This window comes from Orcinus orca, chromosome 2, assembly GCF_937001465.1.
Source record: "Orcinus orca chromosome 2, mOrcOrc1.1, whole genome shotgun sequence".
Lineage (NCBI taxonomy): Eukaryota > Metazoa > Chordata > Mammalia > Artiodactyla > Delphinidae > Orcinus > Orcinus orca.
The window spans coordinates 190,414,152-190,434,563 of record NC_064560.1 but is presented as its reverse complement, the minus strand read 5'-3'; the positions used below and the strand labels follow the sequence as shown (position 1 = coordinate 190,434,563).

Genomic DNA, 20,412 nt, shown 5'->3' with positions numbered 1-20,412 from the left:
AGGCCTGGGGCCTTAGGTCTTCGCCACCCAGGCCCTGGGTGCCTCTTCCCATCAGGGACCCATGTCAGTGTTTGGTTATATCCATTGCCCCTTTGGAGTCCTGCGGGCACTGCGCGGGCTGAGCCCCAGCCTCCTCCTTGGTGACTGTCGAGACCCCCAACGAACCTCTGGGCAAATCTTAATCTGCCACCAGCCCACATGTGGGCACTTTGAAGAGTGTCTGAGATTCCGGAGTGGCAGAGCTGCGAGAGCCTTGTTGTTGGGCTAGACAGAATAATGTCCCCCTCCGCCCAGTTGTCCTCAGAACCTGTGAATATGGTCCCTTACGTAGCAAAGGGACTTTGCAGATGTGATTAAGGTCAAGGATCTTGAGATGGGAGACCATCCTGGATTATCTGGGAGGGCCCAGTGTCATCACAGGGGTCCTTATAAGAGGAAGGTTGGAGGGAGATGTGACAGTGGAAGCAGAGGTCAGAATGATGTGGCCACAAGCCAAGGAATGCAGGCAGCTTCTAGAACTGGAAACGGCAAAGGCATGATTTCTCCCCAGAGCCTCCAGGAGGAGCACGGCCCTGCTGATGCATTTTAGACTCCTGACCTCCAGAGCTGCAAGAGAATACATTTGTGTTATTTTCAGCCCTACTTTGTAGTAATTTGTTAAAACAGCAATAGGAAATGAATATACTGTTCTGATGCACCGCCTTTTTCAGAACCTGTCAGGAGGGACTAGGTCAAGGTCAGAGCCAGGCCCTGACTCCCTGCCCTTAGTCACAGACCAATGGGTAAGGTTGTTACTTGACTCCCTGGGCCTGTCTTCCCAACCCCCTATCCTGAAAGTAGTTGGGGGTTGGGGAAGTATTTGAATAAGGTGCTTGTGGTTTAAGTTTTCAGAGATTGGGGATGGGGCTAACCTCACCTTTGCTTTGATGTGACAGCAGCCTTGGTGCTTATGGCAGAGGGGCCCAGGGAACCCCAGTGCCCAGAGGCCCTGGCATTGCCCCAGCTGTAGCGGCAGCCTTCTCCTGGTACGCCTTGGCAGCCCCCCTCCTGGCCACCCCTGGGGCTCAGCTCAAGCAGCAGTCTTCAGAAACCTTCCCGTGCTCACCGCCATCGCCCAGGGGCTTGCTGTGTTCAAGGGCCCCGTGGCCAGCAAATGTCTGATGAGAGTCAGACGGGGAGCTCTGTGCTCCTGTGTTTGGAGTTCCAGCACAGCGCAGGGCAGAGATTCCCACCCCCGCCCCAACCATGGTGGCTCAAAGAACCCTTCTCTTGGTCTTGGATTCCAGCCCTGGGGCTGGAGGGAGCTTTCAATTGTAAGGGAGTGCTAGCAGCAGGATCTGGGTGGATGGAGATATTTAATCTGCTCTGGAATGCAGCCTGTGAAAGAGTGTCAGCGTCCCAGAAGCAGTCCTGGGACACACACTTGTGCAGTTATTTTGAGAGCATGTGGCACCTTGAGGATAGGTGCTAAAAACAATTCAGAACTTCTTGGGCAGGCTTCTCCCTCCCCCAGTGGGTCCAAAGGGCAGAAATATCAGCACAGGGGTTCCTGTCTCCCTTCCTGCTGGAGCTTACCTTGTTCACTGGGCTGATGTTAAAGAGACTTCTCATTCCTGGGAATAAGAAACTGCTCTGAAGAGAACCGACTGAGTCATTAGCCCTGAGGCAGGTCGACTGACTGCTGGGGCTGGGGGTGGGGGAAAGCGCTGGAACCAACCCCTCCTGATGCCCCTGTGGGTCTCCCGCTCCTAGGGCCCATCCTTAATAATGAGAAGGAAAAATTTTAGCACCTGCAAGGGGGTAGTGAAAGACCTAAAAAGAATTTCAAGTAGAGAATTTTTATATTGAAAAGTGGAGGCGTTAAGGGAATTTCAACATTTATTTTCAGATGAAAAGTCAGGGCGATTTCTAATCTGAAACGTGACACTTTGGATGCAGCAGAACACATTCTTGGGTAATCTCCACCCATGCCTCAGTTTCCCCACCCTGAAAGTTGAGGGGGTGGGGTTTTAAAGTGCCTCAGCCCCTGTGCTGCCATGCGCCTCCACAGCAAAGGCCTGTTGGCCCTGGTGGTTCTGTTTTCTTCCTGGAGATGCCGGGAAGGTGAGTCACTAGCTCTGCCTCTTGCCCACATCCTGGGTTCATGAGGAAAAGCCACTTCCAGGCATCCCCTGGGCTCGTTCTAGGTCGGAAGGGACACGCTGACTCATGCCACTGCCGGGACCCTCTGGCCCACCTCCTGCAGGTGGGGCACCTAGTATGGGGGAAGGTCTTCAGTTACCGGAGGTGGTGACTGTGCAATCAGGGGAAGGGTTTTACATTCCCCCTGACCTCCCACCCGCGCCACCGCCCCCCCAAGAAAAAAAGACATATGCTAGCTTCCAGTTCATCTGGTTCTTTCTTGGAGCTGTCCAAACAATTCAAATGTTTGCACTGGCTTTAAAATTCTCTTTGTATGTTGCCTTTGTATTGGGCCATTTCGATTTCTGGCACTGCCAAGAGAAGACAAATCCAAATTATGAAACCATTGACAAGTGAACCGGGCTGCCGAGGATGCAGACGGGCAGGGACACTCAGGGATGGACTGGAGGCTGTCAGCCTCTTTCATTCAGGAAGTGCTTGCAGAGTACCTGCCAGGTGGGGGGTGTCGGTGGTGGGCACGGGGCACTGGAATAAAGGACAAACTCTCAGACCTCGGGGGCTCACGGCCCAAAACTGAGCACAGAGCAGTCTTTTGAGTGTCCATGGCTGTGTGGCTAAAGAGCCATTACTTCTGCCCAGGGAAGGGGCTGGGAGCAGCCTCTCGGCAGGTATGATGTCTGAGCTTCCCCTGATGGACGAGCAGGACTTTGCCAGAGGAGGAGGGGCGTTCCAGCAGAGGGGACAGCTTGCGCAGAGGCACAGACTTGGGTCAGGCCTGAGTGTTTTTGTAGCATAGGGTCTCTCTTGAGGGGGTTTGATAAAGGGAGGGACTTGTGCCACTCCCCCCACCCCCGATGCCTTGTGTGCTGCGCCTCCAGATGCCTTGTGCTAGGAATTTGGGGTGTAGACAGAGGGCACAAGCCCCGATTCCTCAAGGAGCGTTCATCAGTCAGGTTAGGCCTGGTTAGGCTACGGTAACAGGCATCCCTGAGAGGTTTGCAACAACACGTTTTTCTATAGCTCATTCAGAGTCCCCTCTGGGCCTGCGTTACTCTCCAGGGCTGGTCCTCTGCATCTCGGCGTTTCTCATTCTCGGTGCTGTGTTGCAGATCATTCTCTGTTTAAGGGCTGTTCTGTGCGTTGTAGGGCCTCCACCCTCTGGATGTCAAGAGCACTTCCCCGAGGTCTGACCATCAAAAATGTCTTCGGATGTTGCTAAATGTCCCCTTGGGGCAAAATTGCCCTGGTTGAGAGCCACTGCTAAGCTGAAGGTCCTCTTTAAATAGAGTTTTTTCTGGTTCCCAGCCTGGTTTCATAGCCACCCAGCCAGGTTTCTTTCCAGGAGTGGGTGTGGGATGGCTTTGGGGGCCGTCTGTGCCCCACCCCGTGTGTGTGTGTGTGTGTGTGTGTGTGTGTGTGTGTGTGTGTGTGTGTGTGTGTGTGTGTGTGTGTGTGTGTCCGTCCAGGGGAGCGCCCAGGAGGAGGAGAACTGTCATATTGGTGGTCACCATTAATGTCCACTTTACTAGCTCTTAGCCTAGCAGGGGTCAGCGGCACGGAGCCAGGCGTCCTTCACATCCATGCTCTGTGCTGGGGTGTGGGGTCCCTGAGGAGGACGGAGCCAAGGAGGGCTCCTAAGGGGCTGTTCTGGAGCGTGGGTTAGGTGGTGGTGCCGGTGTGGCATTTGGGGTGGTGGGGACAGCGTGTCCCTCTGCGCACTCGGGTGAAAGAGAAGGCCCAGCCGCCTATTCGGGGAACCCTGAGTCCTCGGGAGACATTTCGAGGCCCTGCCTTCTGCAGGCTGGGGAGAGGCGGGGGCAGGGGCTTTGCCTGCAGGCCTCGCAGTGCGAAAGGGCCTGTTATTCGGGGCTCCTGAAATCTGGTGATTACCAAGCTGTGCTGCAAATGGCTGGGATGTGAATGTGCCTGGCTTTCCACTTATATAATTACACACTTCCCGTCTCTAAGTGGTTTTTAGCTCTGGTGCAGGTGCAGCTTCTTTCTCCCTGCCTGTTGGCGTGGGGGAAACCTGTGTTTCCGGGTTGATCCCCTCTGCTGTGAAATTGCTCCGAGGCAGCCTGGCCAGCCTCCCTCCCCAGCGGGATTATCCTTCCTCTGCTGTGCACTGTGGCCAGCCCTCTGCTGTGCCTGGGTGGGAGGCAGGTGGCTGTGGCTTTGCATATCGTGAGAAAGCAATTCTTTTTTTAAATTTATTTAATTAATTTATTTTTGGCTGCGTTTCGTCTTCGTTGCTGTGCGCGGGGGCTTTCCCTAGTTGCGGAGAGCGGAGGCTACTCCTCATTGCAGTGCGTGGGCTTCTCATTGTGGTGGCTTCTCTTGTTGCTGAGCACGGGCTCTAGGCACGCGGGCTTTAGTAGTTGTGGCACGCAGCCTCTAGAGCGCAGGCTCAGTAGTTGTGATGCACGGGCTTAGTTGCTCCGTGGCATGTGGGATCTTCCCGGACCAGGGCTCGAACCCGTGTGCCCTGCATTGGCAGGTGGATTCTTAACCACTGCACTACCAGGGAAGTCCCTAAAGTTTTTTTTTTTGTTTTTTTTTTTGATGTGGACCATTTTTAAAGTCTTTTATTGAATTTGTTACAATATTGCTTCTGGGTTTTTTTATGTTTTGGTTTTCTGACTGCGAGGCATGTGGGATTTTAGCTCCCCCGACCAGGGATCGAACCCCTACCCCCTGCATTGGAAGGCGAACTCTTAACCACTGGACCGCTAGGGAAGTCCCAAGAAAGCGATTCTTGATGAACCCAAGGGCCCCCTTTTTGGCAGACTTCACTCTTCTTTGGTCGCTGCTCTGCTCTCTCAGAGCACCTGGAATTCTCCCAGCTGTCACGGGACTTTTCTTTCCGTGTTGGTCAGAGGGTACCGCTGTCTCGGCCTAATCCCCTCTTCCCTGCTGACTCACCATTGCATGTGCTTCACTTGCCCGCAGCCCTCGGTTCTCATACTTGCCCTGGCAGGTCTGGAAGGGTCAGACCCATTTAACAGATGTGAAAGCTGAGACCCGGGGCTGCTCAGCAACACGTCCTGTTCTTGCTGCTGGTTTTCGCGGGCCCCGCTGTGCTGTGAGGCAGGCCTGCTGGTGTCCCAAGGTGTACCTTGTTACCCTTCCTGGTGCGACACCCGGCAGCTGAGTCTCAGGCCTTATGGTGGCCTCTGAGTGGTTTGGGCTGGTGCCTCTGGATGGTCCTGCCTCCCTGGCTTCTGGGACCTTGCTCTTTTCTAGTCCTCTTGCTTTTGGTCCTCTTCACTGGACTCCTGTCCTGTATTGTCCCCCCCCCCCCACACCGTGTCATTTGGGGTGATTTTTGTCTTCAGGAAGTGGGTGCTGCTCTTACTTACTAAGCTCTGCTGTATTAGGCAAGACAGTGGCCAGTGACAGAAACTCAAAATCCACAACTGAAAGTCTAGAGAGGGCAGGCTCTAGGCCGGCTGGATTGGGGCCTTGGCCTCTGGCAAGGGAGAGCTGGCCTTTTTTCCTGGTGTAGCCTCCTTCTTGAGAGTCTGCCCATGGTGTCCTCAGACGTTTCCAGGACGTGCCCTTCGTGCTGCTGACACTGCCCCAGGAGCCGTCCTGGAAAGGCCCCGGTCTGGTCTGGCTGGGGTCCCGCGCTCATCCTGCAGCTAAGTGAGGTGCCAGGCCACGTGCCCACCCCTGGAGGGGCTGCAGCGCCTCAGTTTTCTGTTTGCCCATCAGAATCACATGGATAGAGGAGGGGCAGTTCTGAAAGGGCAGGAAGGCAGGGCAGAACAGAAGTAACAGGCCCCCAGCCCCAGCGTGGGCCCAGCAGTCCTGTGCGGTGGGGTCCAGGATTCTCCTCGCTTGACAGGTGAGGAAAGTGAGGCACGAGGTACAGTTGGGTCTGGTTCCGCGTTCTCCTCGTGGGGACGCCCCCCACCTCTTCCACGTCTGCCTGCCTCCCAGACAGGCCTGAACTGTTTGCTCAGCTCAGTGGGGGCTTCTGACCACCTCCTGGCACCACTGCGGTCAAAAAATGGAGAAGTTACCGTCTTCCTGCTATGCTCCGTCCCTGGTGCTGGCGTGCGTTCTCAGCCTGCTGCACCCAGACTGTGAGCATCACAGCTAGCTCTGGTTCTTTCGTGACCTCTACTCCTGTCCCCAAGACCTGGAGGGGCTGCCCCTGAACGAACAGGACCCCGCCCCTTCCCGGGCATATCTGGTCCTACTGCTCCTCAAGCGGCAGGAGTTGCTCCTTGGGGACGAGCAGCTGTTCCACACCTGGCAGCTCCAGAGGACACCTGGGAGCTGGACGAGCCCCGAGTTCCTCTCAGACCCTGCCCTTCACCTCCTGAATCAGAGCCTTTGGGACCGGACCTTGAATTTAGTATTTTTGACAAGTCCCAGGGGTGATTCTTAGTCATCTGTCCTGGCATTTGGAACCCACTGGCCTGTGGGGTGACATTCTGGGCCCCTGGGCTGTGCCCAGCCTGCATCTTGTATCCACTTCTCATCGCCCCCGCCTGCCCTCTCAGTGGGGCTTATGCTTCCACACTCCCAGATGACTTTTGGGAAGGGGGAACACTCCTCGTGTTATTCCTCTTTAACTTCTTCTCCCCAGTGTCTGTCTGTAGTTGCCCTTCAGTTTTTGTTCGAATGGCAAATGCCGCCTCCTCCTTGAAGCCTTCTCTGATTGCTGTGTCTTCTACCCTGAAAAGATACTCCGTTTTGTAAGTATTTTAAACTCCCCAAGGGTATGCTCTCCTTGGTCGTCTGGAGAGGGAGGTCCCTTTTGCAAAACGGATCCTCCCTTATGGGATATCCAGCTTTTGGAAAAGCAGGTTTATATTATGAGTTGTGAGGTACACCTCTGTCCAAAACTTATTAATCCAATATTTATCAAGGAAATGACAATTTAGAGCCTGCATTTTCTTGAGATGCAGGTTTTAATTTTTAATTATTTAACTTTTATTGTTACTTTTATTGTTACTTTTTCTATAATTTTAGAGGTAGTATCTATGCTCATTGTCGAAAACTTAGAAACTACCAGAAAATGAAAAGAACCACACATCAGTTCACTGCTGCAGCCACAGTTAACACTGCAGTGTGTTCGCTCCCGATCTGTTTCCCCGGTGCCCAAGTATTTAAATGGGCTTAGCATCCAAACTGGGTGCTCTGATGCGTGACAGTCCCGTGGCCCCGGAAGGGGTGTCATGGCGGCTCCTCTTTGAGCAGCACAGGGGAGCTTTTCTAGATAAATCCTGAGCTCCTCTTCTTCACTGCATCAACTGGTCGATTGACCCATGCCTTCACCAGGCATCTACTCTATGCCAGACCCTGGGAATGCTGACAACTGTTATTTTGTAAAAAAATATAAATTTCCCTAGTTTTGGGACATGCGTTAGAGGCACCTGGCACAAAATTCAAGAAGTGCACGAGGGTGCACAGTGAAAAGGAAGTGTCCTCACATCACCTCCCAGCCACCTTTGCCCTTGCCCTTGACTAGAGGCCAGGCCACAACTATTTTCTGGTAGTACTTTCAGATTCGTTCTGCATATATGCAAGCACGTCTTTTTTGTCCTGGGTGTTGTGCTTAACCCAAATAACTGTCTACGGCCCACAGGGTTTGCACGTTGCTTTCCCGTAGCAGTGTCTTGGAGATGACAAATGCATTATGGGGCCTGGAGCACTTCCTTGTTCTTTTAACTGCTGCATAGTATTCCTTTGACTGCATGTAGTTTGTTAGTGGCCCCTTTTGGGGGGTTTAGGCGCTGCCAGGCTTTTGCTGTCTTGGGCAGTGGGGCAGTTAACGTCCGCAGCCTGAAACGCTTTGCCCATTCAAGTGTGTCTGTGGGGTGAGGTCAGGGAGCTGGGGTTTTCAGGAGGAGCAGTTTACTCAGTTGACGACAGGTTTGGTTTCTCTTCCCTTCTCCCCCTCCCGTCTCCCTCCCTCCTTCGCCCCCTCCTCCCACTTCTCCTTTGGTGTCATGATTCAATTTCTGAACTTTCTGGTTAGGGCCGGGTTTCAGGAGCCCGCTGCTCGGGAAATGAACATTCTTGGTACCTTTGTTCTGCAGAGGTTTCAGGTGCAGAAGGGAGCCCCGGCAGGTTATACCTTATTTTCCTGAGTGGGCGGCGATGGGGTGCGTGGCATCCCACCACCCTAGGGAACGTGGTTTTCTGCTTGTGTCCCTAGGCTCCCCATCACACTGAGGCCCTGGGGCATGGAGACCAGGATTGCCCTCTTGGCACCTCCTGAGCCAGCTGCGCCATGACTGCGTGGTGTGGGGAGCCCAGCTGCAGAGCCAGCACCCGCTCTCCTGAGGCAGCCGGGCCTCAGCTTGCCGGTTAGAGTAATGGGCAATCACCGCGGAAGGTGCCATGAGCGCTCGGTGGGCCTTAGCTCCTCTCACCACGAGGGTGTCTGGTGTACGTGTGGCCAGACGTGTGTGGAAAGGGGACCGAAGCCCTGTCTTTTCTGCCAGAGGTGCAGTTTATCCTGTTCTTGGTGCTCTGAGCTGCAGAGAAACTGCACTGGCTCCTGGGAGCTCAGCCCCACTTCAGGTTGTCAGTCTGTCCTCGAGACCACTTTTTTTGTTTCTTTTATTTTACGTGTTCCATCTGTTTTCAAAGTTATAGTCCTGTTTGTATTTTAGGACAGGGGTAAGGAGGGTGGGAACTGTCTGGGCTGATGTCTGATGTGGATGGATCGGAAGTGACTGCAGCTGCCTTCCTGAGGACATGAGAGCCACACGCCGGGATAACCTGGATGCCGAGAGAATTAACTTGGAGGGAGAAGCCAGGCCGGGCCCGGCGCCTGGCTGAAGCCCTCTCCACCTGGCGTGGTCACGTACACACGGGCCTGTCTCCTGCAGGCCGTCTGTCTGTCCCCGAGACTCGTCCCCTGAGGCTCCCCCCTCAGCTGTTGAAGATCCCCATCCAGGGCTGCGGGTGGGGGCTGGCAGGGTGAGGAGGCGCGCTGCGCCTAACCTAGCCAGTCACGGCCACAGGCCACGTGACCATGGCGGGTTACCGTCACCGATGCTCCCTTGGCGCCAGGATGGTCTGGGGATGAGGCAGGGGCTCTGGGGTGTCCACAGGGCTCAGAAATGAATGGCGTGGGTTGTGAGCCGACGCCTGGGTGTGACATGGGTTCTAAGTGACGCCGTCTGTCCCCCTGCCGTGGGCTCTGGTGGCCCAGGGCGGTGCTGTCGTGTCCAGCCCGTCCCCTCATGCAATCGTGGTAGCAGATGCATATCGGCTGCCTTTCCTTCCAGAACTGCAGAGAAAGCTGAGTGACGGCGAGGGCCCTGAAAGCATCAACTACTGTGATTTTCAGATGGGGTTCGTCGGGGCCCGGGGTCCTGGGAGGTGTCTGCAGAGAAAGCTGAGTGACGGCGAGGGCCCCGAAAGCATCAGCTACTGTGGTTTTCAGATGGGGCTCCTCGGGGCCCAGGGTCCTGGGAGGTGTTGGGTGTGGAGGGGCGGGCAGCCGGGCACGTCCTGCAGTGTGACCTGGTCACCTGCTGTGCCTTGCTGTCTTATGTGGTGGCCTCCTTGTGAGTTTCCACTCTGTGCCCCGGTGCTCGGAAGGTGCTGGGAAATGCCTGTTGGGAGGGTTGGCGGGTGTCACCCCTGCTGTGCCGTGTGAGGTGCCACGCCTGTTCACCGTGGCCTGGAGGTTCCTCTGGGGCTTTGTGTCGTCTCCTCCCTTAGGCTGTGAGGCTCTCGGGGGCCCAAACCGTGGCTGTTGCATCTGTATTGTCCCCCAAGGGCCAGGCCAGGCACAGGAACTGAGCTGCGGCTCCTGTGTCTATGTTCAGGGACGTCTGGATGCCAGGCGGGCGCACAGCGAACTTGCCTCAGACCCTGCTCCAAGGAGGGAGTGAGGGCGAGAGAGCCCCAGGCCTTGACCTCGCCTGATCATAGCCTCCTCTGAGTGTCTGTGGGGGCTCAGCCTCTGTTCTCAGGAAAGCGCACACGGCCCGGGCTGTTGGCGTGCTGTCTGCGGTCCACACGCGCTCCGCCCCCAGGGGACAGCCGGTCGGCGCTCCGGAACCATGGGCTGGGAAGCGGTGCCCCGAGTTGACCCGGCATGTGCGGGCCGGGAGAGGACGCCGTGAGTCTGGGAAGGCTTCCTGGGAGGGCGTCTGTCAGAGCCGAATCCTGAAGGCTGGGATGGAGGGTGGAGACCGAGGCTTGGAGATGCCACGCAGCCCTGTGTGTCCTGAACCGCTTGCAGTAAGGGCTGTGGGTGGGGGAGTTGGCAGGGAGCCTTTGTGTGCTCCTCTGGAGACACGGACCCCAACCCAGGCTCCACGGGGTGGGGTGAGTGAGGGCACGCGTGTGGGAGCACGGCGGCCTTGGGATTGTGCGGGGAGATACGGGGAAGGCGAAGTCCAGGCCTGGAAGGATATTGGCGAGGACCGTGGTGGTTGAACCAGGCTCAGAGGGCGGGCAGGATGTCAGTGGGGCAGAGATGACCAGCAGTGGACAAGCAGCCGGGCAGGACTGAAGGGCCTGGGGCCTCTTGCACGTGGGAATGTGGATGGGCTGCGGTGGGATGGGCTGAGGCTGGCCTGAGGGACTGGGCCAAGGTGTCCGACCTGACCCGGGAGGGAGTGGGGTTGGGGGGTTGGGTTAAGGCCATCGGTGGTGGGAGGGTCTTGGGGTGGTCCAGGTTGGAGCTGTGCCCCCGAAGCCTTGGCCCCGGGATTGGTGTGCGGGACGGCTGGCCGTGAGTGGCCTCTAGCCGGCTTCCTCTGGGCACCCAGCCCTCTCTTTCAGCCGCAAGGTGGCTTTGAGGGCTGGCTAGGAGTTCATAAGCCTCCCCCTTGAAAACAAGGCCATTCTGGGGACCATGGCCTGAGCGGTGCAGCTGCAGTCTCCTCGCTGCTCTGCCTCCAGCTGGCCCTAGTGAAGTTTCTGGAAGGATGCTTCCTGCCTGCTGGAGTAACCTGTGTTTTCTTTGTTTTTCTCCACAGGAAGCGAGGGATAGAAGTCGTGCAGGTGAGTACAGACCACACCCTCGCCGTTGTTCAGCTGGGGGGGCCTTCAGCCCTCACTGTTCCCCCCTCCCTGAAGAGTCTGGGCGCTTGGCCTCTCCTTACGTGCTCTCGTTTTTAACTTCTCTCCCCGTGCGATGGACGTGATTGCCGCCCCGGCGGGACCGAGCTGGAGCTGGTGGTGTGTCGGGGTTGAGGAACTGCTCTGCTTTGCTGGTGCGGGAGTTGTGGCGCCCTTGGTGGGGGCGGGGATGGGCCGGGTGAGGGGCGTAGCCACCCAGCCACTCGCCTGTCCTCAGGCTCCGCTGCAGGGAGCTCCAGCCCCCAGGGGCTCTGCTTCGGCTGTTAGAGCTCTGGGGACAGGCCTTCTCCTACCCTGGACCATTCTTGTATTATGGCTGACGTGGTATCGTCTTCTCCACCGATGCTCCTCCCCCTGCCCCAGGGTTCGTCCCCCTCCCCCTTGTCACCCCTTTTCTGCTCTCAGTGGCCATATCTGATCCTCCCGATGTACCCCTGGCCCCTGGAGTGTGGACTGAGTCAGTGGGGGCTCCTGACCCCTGTGTTGCCTCACCCTGGGTTGGACTTGGGTCAGGAGCTCACTGGGGAAGGGAGGATGGTTGGAGAGACTCTCCTGGGGGGGGGAGGTGGGTGGGGCAGGGTGGGGCTTGCCCTGTGGGCCCCAAATAGATGACAAGCTCGGACCGGACCGCATTGGACCTCAGCAGTAATGCCGGGAGGTTGGATCTGCCTGAGAGTGGGGAGGCAGGGAGGGGGGTGGGGTTGGGTGTGTCACGCCAGGGGATCCCTCTGGCCAGCTGCATTTGTCCTGGCAATGACAACTCCTGGGGGATGGGAAGGGGGCCACTGCTCTCTGTGTCGACATGACGATTCCCTCAGCTCTTGGTCAGGGGCAGGCTGTGACATTTGCCCCAGAGGTTTTGCCTGCTCCCTAGCAGGTAGCGGTGGGTCTTGGTGAGACCCGAGGGTGGCCTGGTTGTGCTTGCTGTCGCCTTCTCTGTCCCTGTCCAGGGTGAGTCTGCCTGTCTGTGCAGCTCGGCTGGCAGCCCTTCTTCCAGCTGTAGCTGCAGAGAGGGTAACCCAGGCCGGGGCTACCTCAGGGCCGATGGGGAGCCTGGCCCTCTGATACAGTATCTGCAGTAGGTTTTCATAAAGCCTGCTGAGAAGCTCTCGGAGCCCTCCGTGTTAACTCCGGCCCCAGTCCCCCTCCCCACACCTAGTAGGTTCTGTGGGTGTTGGTTTCAAGCTGCTCCGCTCCTGGGACCACGGTGGGCCTGGTTGGTGGGGTGAGGCTGGGGGCCTCTGTCTGGCTGCCAGAGTGGCCGGCTGCTGAGTTCTTCCTCCTGGCCTCACTCTTCATAGCTTGTGGGTTGAACTTGTCACCCCGAGGCTGAGGTTTGTTTTGGGAGAGGAGGTAGTTTCTAGAAGCCTCTGAGCAGCTGTGTAGTTTTCATCCTGCCTCATCTTGGCTCTGCAGTTTCATGATCTGCACTGAGCTTTTCTGTGGACCTCAGTTTCTCCATCCATCGAAAGGGGGAGGTCTGAAGCCTACTAAAAAGTATGCTTTCAGCGTCATTTCTGATTGATTAGTAGTGGGTGCCTGGAGGATTCTAAAATCCATGAATGGCTGAGGACAGGGATCGATTGGTAATGCCTGCTAGGGGTCCAACAGTGGGCAGAGGAGGTGCGGTTGTATTTGTGTCATTCTGGAGCTTAGGTGTTTCCTGCTCCAGGATGCTTTGGCTTAGTTTTGTCTCTCAGTCCTTTTTGATGGTTACCTTGGAAGCCCCCAGATCCTTTGTAGATGCTCCTATACCCACCACCAAGGCCTAGACCCATAGTTGGAGCGATCGTTGGAGGTTACCGTGTGAAGGGCCAAGTGCTTCCCTGAGGTTAGCTACAGCCTCCCATCAGGGTCCATGAGGAAATTTCTGTTGGGAGCTGTTTTTAGAGGAAATGAATTCGCGTGCTCACGAACAACCACTGCTTAAAAGGTGAAGAGATATGCTCTACCCCCAATACCTGATTTCTGTTCACACCAGATCCTGGACTATAGCACAGTGGGATGCCACCCCTCCCACGGGAGGGGAGAGGAGGGGGGACCGGGGAGGGTGCCTTGGAGCTTCAGGATGTCAGGGACAACTGAGGGGTCAGTGTGTTCTCTTTACATGGCTTCCTGGGAAGATGAAAACCTTTAATCCACTTTGTGGGTGGAATGAGAAACCGAAGCCATTGTTTTAGAATGTACCAGGCAGAAGAAGAGTTATGAAATCCTTTTTGATGGGTCTACTGTTCATTTTGGTGATGCCTTGAGGGAGGGAGGAAGTGGTGGCTGGGGACCAGCGTGAAGGCAGGCTGGAAGCTTTCCATGCCGACATCTAAAAATAAAACCCACCACGACACCTCTCTCTTCACCTCCTCCTAGCATCCCCGAGTGTTTGGAGAACTTGAAATTTCAAGACGTAGAGAAAAGGCTCTTTGCAAAAATTGGAAACCAAGCCACTTGGCTTTTTTTTTCCAAAATCAGCCGAGCCTCTGTGCACCAGACCCCAGGCTGGTGGGCCACTGGCTGCTGGAGATGGGCGTTTGCCAGTCACTGGGTGGCAGTGACTGAAGAGGGTGAGAGTAAGCACACCACCAGCCTCCACCCGGCATTTCCTGTGTCAGGTGCTCTGAAGGCCATTGTCCCATTTTGTGCAGCCACCTGGTAATGTGAGTGGTGTTTCACGTCCATTTTAGAGATTAGGAAACAGGTTCAGAATGTTGTGACTTCCCTCAGGGAACTCAACTGGTAAGTGGTCGAGTTGGATTTAAGTTCAGTTGGTTTGTCTGTAAAGCCCATGGTTTTTCTGATAACTGGGTCTCCCCTGCCTGTTAATAGATGGCTCGGTTTACTCCTTGCTTCCATACCTGTTATTACCTGGGCTTTGGCTACTATTTAAAAAAAGCATGCTGAGACCTAGGGTCAGGAACCAAGACTGTAAAATGATGGTAAGACCTGCAGTGTTTGTCTTGGTCACGAGAGCTGTTCTTCCAGCTATTGAATGGCAGTAGTGACACTATGGGTGCTAACATCTATTGGGCACTACTGTATACCAGGCAATGATGCCATTTAATGGAAGGAAGCATTTGTGTGTAACCTCTCCAAGGAGGGGGTGGGAGCACATTTAAGAAAGTAACTCTTGCAGATCTTCAGCCAACTCATGTGTTAGTTCCCACAGCTGATCTGCTTGGGAAGGAGCTTGTAAACTCTCCCGTCGGCCCTCCATCCGTCTCTACAGAGGCAGTGCACGTAGTGGGGGCGGGAGCCAGATGGCCTGGGTTCATGTTTCTGACCATCTGACCTCGGGCCAGTTTCCTAACCCCCAGGTGCCTCAGGCTCCCTGTCTGTAAAATGGGGATAGTAGTGGTGCCTGTCCCCTGGGATTGCTGTGAGGACAAATTGCATTAATTTGGGTAAAGCAGTTGGCACCGCGCCTGGCATACTGGAAGCTGGTTGTCTACAGGAGAAGCACACACTCTCATTACCCACAGGCAGATCTGCACGTGATGTGTGACCCCGGGGCATACATCCTTCTTGGGCAGCATGTGACTGGTTGTTAGGATCCTGGGCAGGTGAGGTAGGTCCAGTTCTTTGCTTGCAACAGAATTGAAAGAGGGCCTGATTGAGTTGTCAGATGATAGGACATTAAAAATGAGTTTTGATAATAAATTACTGTAATTCTTGCCGTATAATTCTAAAGGAATTCAGAGAATTTGCTATGGTAAATCTCTTTCCTTTCCATTTTTTAAATTTATTTGAATAGGTGGTTTCAGCACTATAAAAATTGAAAAATGGAGATAGAATTGATAATAAACACTGCTTTATTCTAGCAGTCGGTAATAGTCATCTCTGGATATGTGAAATAATTTAAAAAAAATTACCATTCATCTCTTCTGAGATGTATTTCTAATAAGGTTTAATTTTTATGATTCTTACTTGTACAAATTTATAATATATCTCTGTGATATTGATCAGTTATGTACTAATAGTAATAATAATTCAATCCAGAAGAAAACTTTTGACACTTAGAGCTTTATGGTCACATGAAATTAAAAAATTAAGACATTTATACTCTTTTTTTTTTTGGCCTCATACTACAATAGACTAATCAATGAAAGGCCTTCAAACATGAAATACACTGATAGTGGAAACACCTCTGAGGGATGTGGATTGGAAATTGGAGTTTGAGGAGGCGGAAGGAGCCTTGCTATCTTTCCACGTGTTTAAGAAGCGCCCGATTCTGTAATTTTAAGATGGATGATGGTGGATCTCAAATCGCTATGGTATTTAGATTCCACTATATCCATTTAAAAGAGAAACAGTAACAGTTTTATTCTGAAATGTTAATATTTACAATATGTTGGAAATTACATCCTCTACAAGTATTTAAACTTACGATGAGAAATTTTAGATGTCAACTTGAAAATGTGCAAATTGATATATAGTTTTAAACATTTATTTTGGGAGGTTTGGTTTGAAGGCCACTGCTTTAGAGCGTTACCCCGTTTGCTTCCCAGAACCAGGCTCTGAGGCAGACACCGCCTCGGAGCGGGGGTCGGCAGGCCGGCTCTCAGGCCATCAGAGGCCCCGCTGGGACTGGGCCACTTGGCCTCTGGGGCCTGTGTGTCTGAGACTCAGAAAGGCTTTGGCGGTGGGCTTGTCTGCGGGCCAGCTGACCTCTCCTAACGTGGGCCTGTTGGGCCAAGTGATGCTTGATAATAATAAACACCTGCCGTTACCTGCTCAGGTAGCGTGAGAAGGCCCAGGTAAGCCCGAGTCCAGCAGGGCTGGGAGGAATGGAAGTCCTGCTCTGTGATCAGCATTGGGACTTGACTAGAGCACAGGGAGAGAGTGGGACAAGATGCCCTCCACCCCTGTGTCCTCAGGGGCTACCTGTCATGACAGTGACGGTCCTAGGTACCTGTTTGCCTCAGTTGTCTCTTCTGTACTGTTGGATGCACAGGGCCCCTTGACTCCTCCATTTCAGGCGTTAACAATTGGCCTTGCTGAGCCAATGAGGTGAGGGCCCCTCATCACCGGCAGGTACCGATTGGGAAGGCTGGGCCCCCCCCTTGCAGCAGGATTCAGCAAACCTTTGCTGGGTGCCTGCTGTGTACCAGGCTGCAGATGCTGGGGACTCACATGGGCCCAGGCCACATCCCTGCAGCTCTCTGAAGTCTGCAGTTGGCAGCCAGGGGCCAAAGTGGTGGGGATCATGGGCACAGGCACGGAGGAGGGTCCTTACCCCGCCTGGTAAATCAGGAAGGTTTCCTTCCTGGAGGAGGGCAGGGTGAGCCTGGCTAGTGGCGATGAGCCTTGGCCACCTGACAGAGCCCGGCTGAGAGGTAGGTTCAAGCCCACAGCCCCGCTCAGGGCTGGACCTGCTCCCGAGGCCCTGCTGCTCCCAAAACAACTAGGTGCTAAAGGGACCAAGTGTTGAGCACGGCACAGCCCTCACGGCCCTTCCACCCAGTGAACCTTTGTTGGTAGAAAACATTCCTTGGCCACTTGGGTCATCTGTGGCCTGGGGCTCTGCTGAGGGCTGGGCAGGAGGCTTGCATCAGCCTTGCAGGGCGCCTTCCCCTGGGAGCATTTTCCACTCTGACCTGATCTGTGGGGAAGGCTTGGGACGGAAGCCTGTGGGTTCTCCATCCCTGGACCCCATGGCCCCTGTCTAGGACAACCCTGAATTCAGTGGAAGAAGATCCGGAGAGAACAACGTGCCTACTGCCCTGCCCGCCTCCAGCCTTGGCATCCTCAGGAACGTGTACATCGCATCCCACCCCCTGCCCGCCAGGTTCCCAGGGCTGTCTTTCACCAGTTCTCTTCAAAGCACCAGGGGAGAGGGAGATGACTGTTAGCCCGAGAGGGGTTGGAGTCTTAGTTTAAAATGCAAATAAGCAAGCTGTAAGTGTGAGAAGTACAGCTGCTGGTTCGAGATTCATTGTCCTCCTTACAAATTCCTTGAGAATTCAGACATTACGAAACCCCAGTCTCTGGAGCAGCCACTGTTTCTCAAGCCGGTGAGGAAGTAAATACATTTCCCCAGCTTGCAAAAGAGTGAAGGGCGGGCTGCAGGCTTTTCCTGGGGGTTCCTGCAGAGTTGTCGCCTGCTTGAGATGTTGGAGTTCTTTGTGTGTTGTCTCTCCCTTTCTGCACAAAGCATTCAGGGCAGGAGGTTGGGTGGCAGAGGATAAAGCAGAAGAGGAAAGACTAAGAAAGAGAGACAGACAGACAGACGCCGAGAGCAGGCCACGTGCCCAGGGCTGATAGAGGACTGGGTGCTGGGCACCTGGAGTTGGAGGGGTGCAGTGACAGGGGCCCCGAGCCCGCGGGCAAGCCTGGAGGGTGGGGGGGCTTGTCTGTGCCTCTGTGGGCCCTGCGAGGACACAGGGGCAGCAGGCATGAAAGTGGGGAGTGGGCAGGTGGGGGAGAAGGCCTTACGGGGACGTTGATGCCTCTCGATACAGGATAAACGAGGCGTACGTGTGGGTGGGGAGGTGAGGTATGTGAATGTCATTTCGGGCAGGGAGCACAGCCTGTATGAGGACCCAGGGGCTGGGAAAAGGGGTCTTTTGACTGTCAGTGGAATGGTTTGGAAGTGCTGAGGCCTCGGCCGTGAGGGAGTCGGGAAGCAGCCAGGTCAAGAGGGAGGCGGGGCCAGCCCACAGGAGGGCCGGGTGAGCTGACCGCTGGATGCTGGGGGCATCAAAGGGCTTCTCATCAAAGGGCTTCTCGGTGGGAGAGGTGTGCGCGCCAGTTAGAGGTGATGGGGGAGGGTCCCACTGGGAGGGCACATGGTGGGGGATTAGACAAGCCAGACTGGAGGGTGAAGAGCTGGGTCTTCTGGTTGGAGGCTGGGGCTGGAGCCTAACGGGGACCCTGGGTCTGGCTGGCATGGACGCAGTAGTGGATGGCAGGGGACACAGAGGGCGGGGTGTGGTGCCTGGGTTGCGGGGGGCGACAGAAATTGCGGAGTCAGTCCTCAGACTGGGGGGCTTAGGAGCAGCAGCGGGGAGCGAATGCTGGTCAGACAGGTGTGTTGAAGGCGGACAGCTAAGTTCAGTAGCGGCTTCCTTACTGAGAGCCGGAAGGAGAGTCACATGGCTGAGTGAGTGGTACGCCTTCCTCCAAGGATTATAGGTACTGGATTCTCCATTCACCTTTAAAAAATGTATGTTATTTAGTTAATATTTTCATGATTCAAAATTGTTTTAATAAGTACGTTGTTCAAGGTGTCAAATGATTAATCCCCAGCTGGGTTCCCTCTGCCACCCAGTCTGTCTCCAGGGTGCCAGCTGGCTGACCTTGGTGCCTCCTGGATTTTATTTCCAGGTAGTTGGGGCCCAGGTAGGGCTGGACACCTCTGAACATTCTTCCTTCCATCTGCTCCCTCTGCTGGGTGCTCTGGAGCCCAGTGTAAGGGGCTTGGGGAATATCGGTTGCCTTGGTGCTTCTTGGGCCCCTGACATCCTTGCAGCTGGAACAGCCCAGGGCAGCCGCCACTTCCTTATGGGCAGGGGCTTTCTGAAGGCCACCTGAGTATGACCCTGATGCTGACCTCTGGCAGCAGACCCCAGCACCTCCAGGGAGGGTGGCCATGGGACTGGGAAGTTGGCTCTGCACAGAATGTTTCCATGTGGCCGTTTGGAACCATAATTGGGATATAGATTGTTCTTGGCTGGGTTCAGCCTCCACGTGGATTCCAGAGGTCTGGGTTTGAGTTTCCGTTAGTCTGTTTTCTGTCTGTGTGTGATCTCACTTTCCTCATCATTAAATTGGGATGACACTTAGCACGCAGGACCTAAGACGCCTAATAGAAGTGCAAGGACTGTGGGCTTATTCTCCCTGATCCTTTGTTATGAACGGTGTGGTTTATATGTGTGTAGGGCGGGGGATACAGCTGCAGGTGAAACTGTGCTGCTTAGAAAAATATGTCGAGCAAAGAATGTGATCTTTCTGTCCCCCCTGCCAAAGTAACACTTTTCGGTTTCTAACTGTTGTGGATTTTAACTTAATTCCTTTTTAAAAGATAGATTTCATTTTTAAAAAATTGAAACACAGATATTTGTATCATTTTCAAAACTTTGAAAGTTGTTTTTATTCTTATTTACTTAACGTATATTTAATGGAGTTAGTCACATTTATCTGTAAGCATGATCATCAAAGTATTTTTATAATAACGATACACGGGGCCGGGGAAGTGTTATATGTTGGGGAGCGTACCAGCTGTTCATCGTGGCTGTTCATAAGGGATCATGTTTTGGAGGGCAGCGTGGGAAAATGACGATGTAAGTGCTGTCGACGTCGACTGAATGGTTTCAGTTCTGCCAGTTTTATTTTTATTCTGGAGCTTTTTAGACTTGCTGTTACAAATAGCAACGCTCTCCGGCGTCAGTGCAGTCCTGCGTGGCTTCAGAGGGCTGTGAACCTCAGTTCTGGGGTGTTCCTTCCTGGCCTTTGACTCGCTGAGTCAACTTGAGTACGTCCTTAAACAGAAAGCTGTCCGGCCAGGGAAGCTGGAATCCGGGTGCCTGGGTGGGCTCTGCGGGAGCCAGGCACCCACTCCCAGCCCACCCCCACCCCGGCTGCAACACTGGTCCACACCGAGTCAGGGTTCCATCTCCTTGTCCCTCGGCCGTTGGTGGGCCTTCCGATTTCACTGGCCACCTCGGGGGATACAACAAGTAAGCACGTGAAAGCAAAAGGAAGAAGGAGCGTGGCGAAATAAGAAGGGCTTAAAAGGGACAGGAAGAGCCAGCAGCAGAGGTTCTGCTTTGAAAGTAGTCACCTGTTTTGAGGTCGTTGTGGGGTGAAGTTGTCTAGAGTGTTACTCAAAGTGTGGTGCTCCAGCCATTGCCTGGGAGCGGGTTAGAGGGCCAGCCCAGAGCTGCCGCATCCACGTCCCCAGGTGAGCCGGCAGCACGTTTCCAGTTGCAGAAGCTCCATTGCAAATAGTTGGTGCCCATTTGAGCTGGGGAGGGTGCACCTCCTGGGGCTGAGACTCTGTGTGAAATGGTGAATTGACTTGAGGACCCCGGGTGCACAGCTGGCACTGGGAAAGCAGGAGTGGAGACGGGCGTTGCCATCTGCTGTTTCGCGGATCACGAAACGTCCTTAAATCTTTCGGTGGCTAAGAAGCTGGCATCTCCCTCTCCAGCCCCCTCCCCACTCTCATGTTTCTATTTGTGCTGTTAGACCTGTTCAGATGTCACCTTGCCAGTG

The 20,412-nt window shown here is 54.6% G+C and overlaps 2 protein-coding genes across 6 annotated transcripts in view; one reads left to right on the top strand and one right to left on the bottom strand.

The window, feature by feature from the left end:
- SLC24A4 (solute carrier family 24 member 4) overlaps positions 1-20,412 on the bottom strand; it is a 640,065-nt gene that overhangs the window by 6,329 nt on the left and 613,324 nt on the right. The window lies entirely within an intron of this gene.
- ITPK1 (inositol-tetrakisphosphate 1-kinase) overlaps positions 1-20,412 on the top strand; it is a 162,968-nt gene that overhangs the window by 29,024 nt on the left and 113,532 nt on the right. For 3 of the 5 annotated variants that reach the window (XM_033419169.2, XM_033419191.1, XM_004262353.4), the window contains one exon: positions 11,103-11,127. The exons of 1 other annotated variant lie outside the window; for it this stretch is intronic. In XM_033419169.2, coding sequence (XP_033275060.1) covers positions 11,103-11,127 — 25 coding nt within the window. Of the gene's footprint in view, positions 1-10,139; positions 10,238-11,102; positions 11,128-20,412 lie in introns of those variants that run through there. One more of the 5 variants, XM_033419178.2, reaches the window with a different exon arrangement.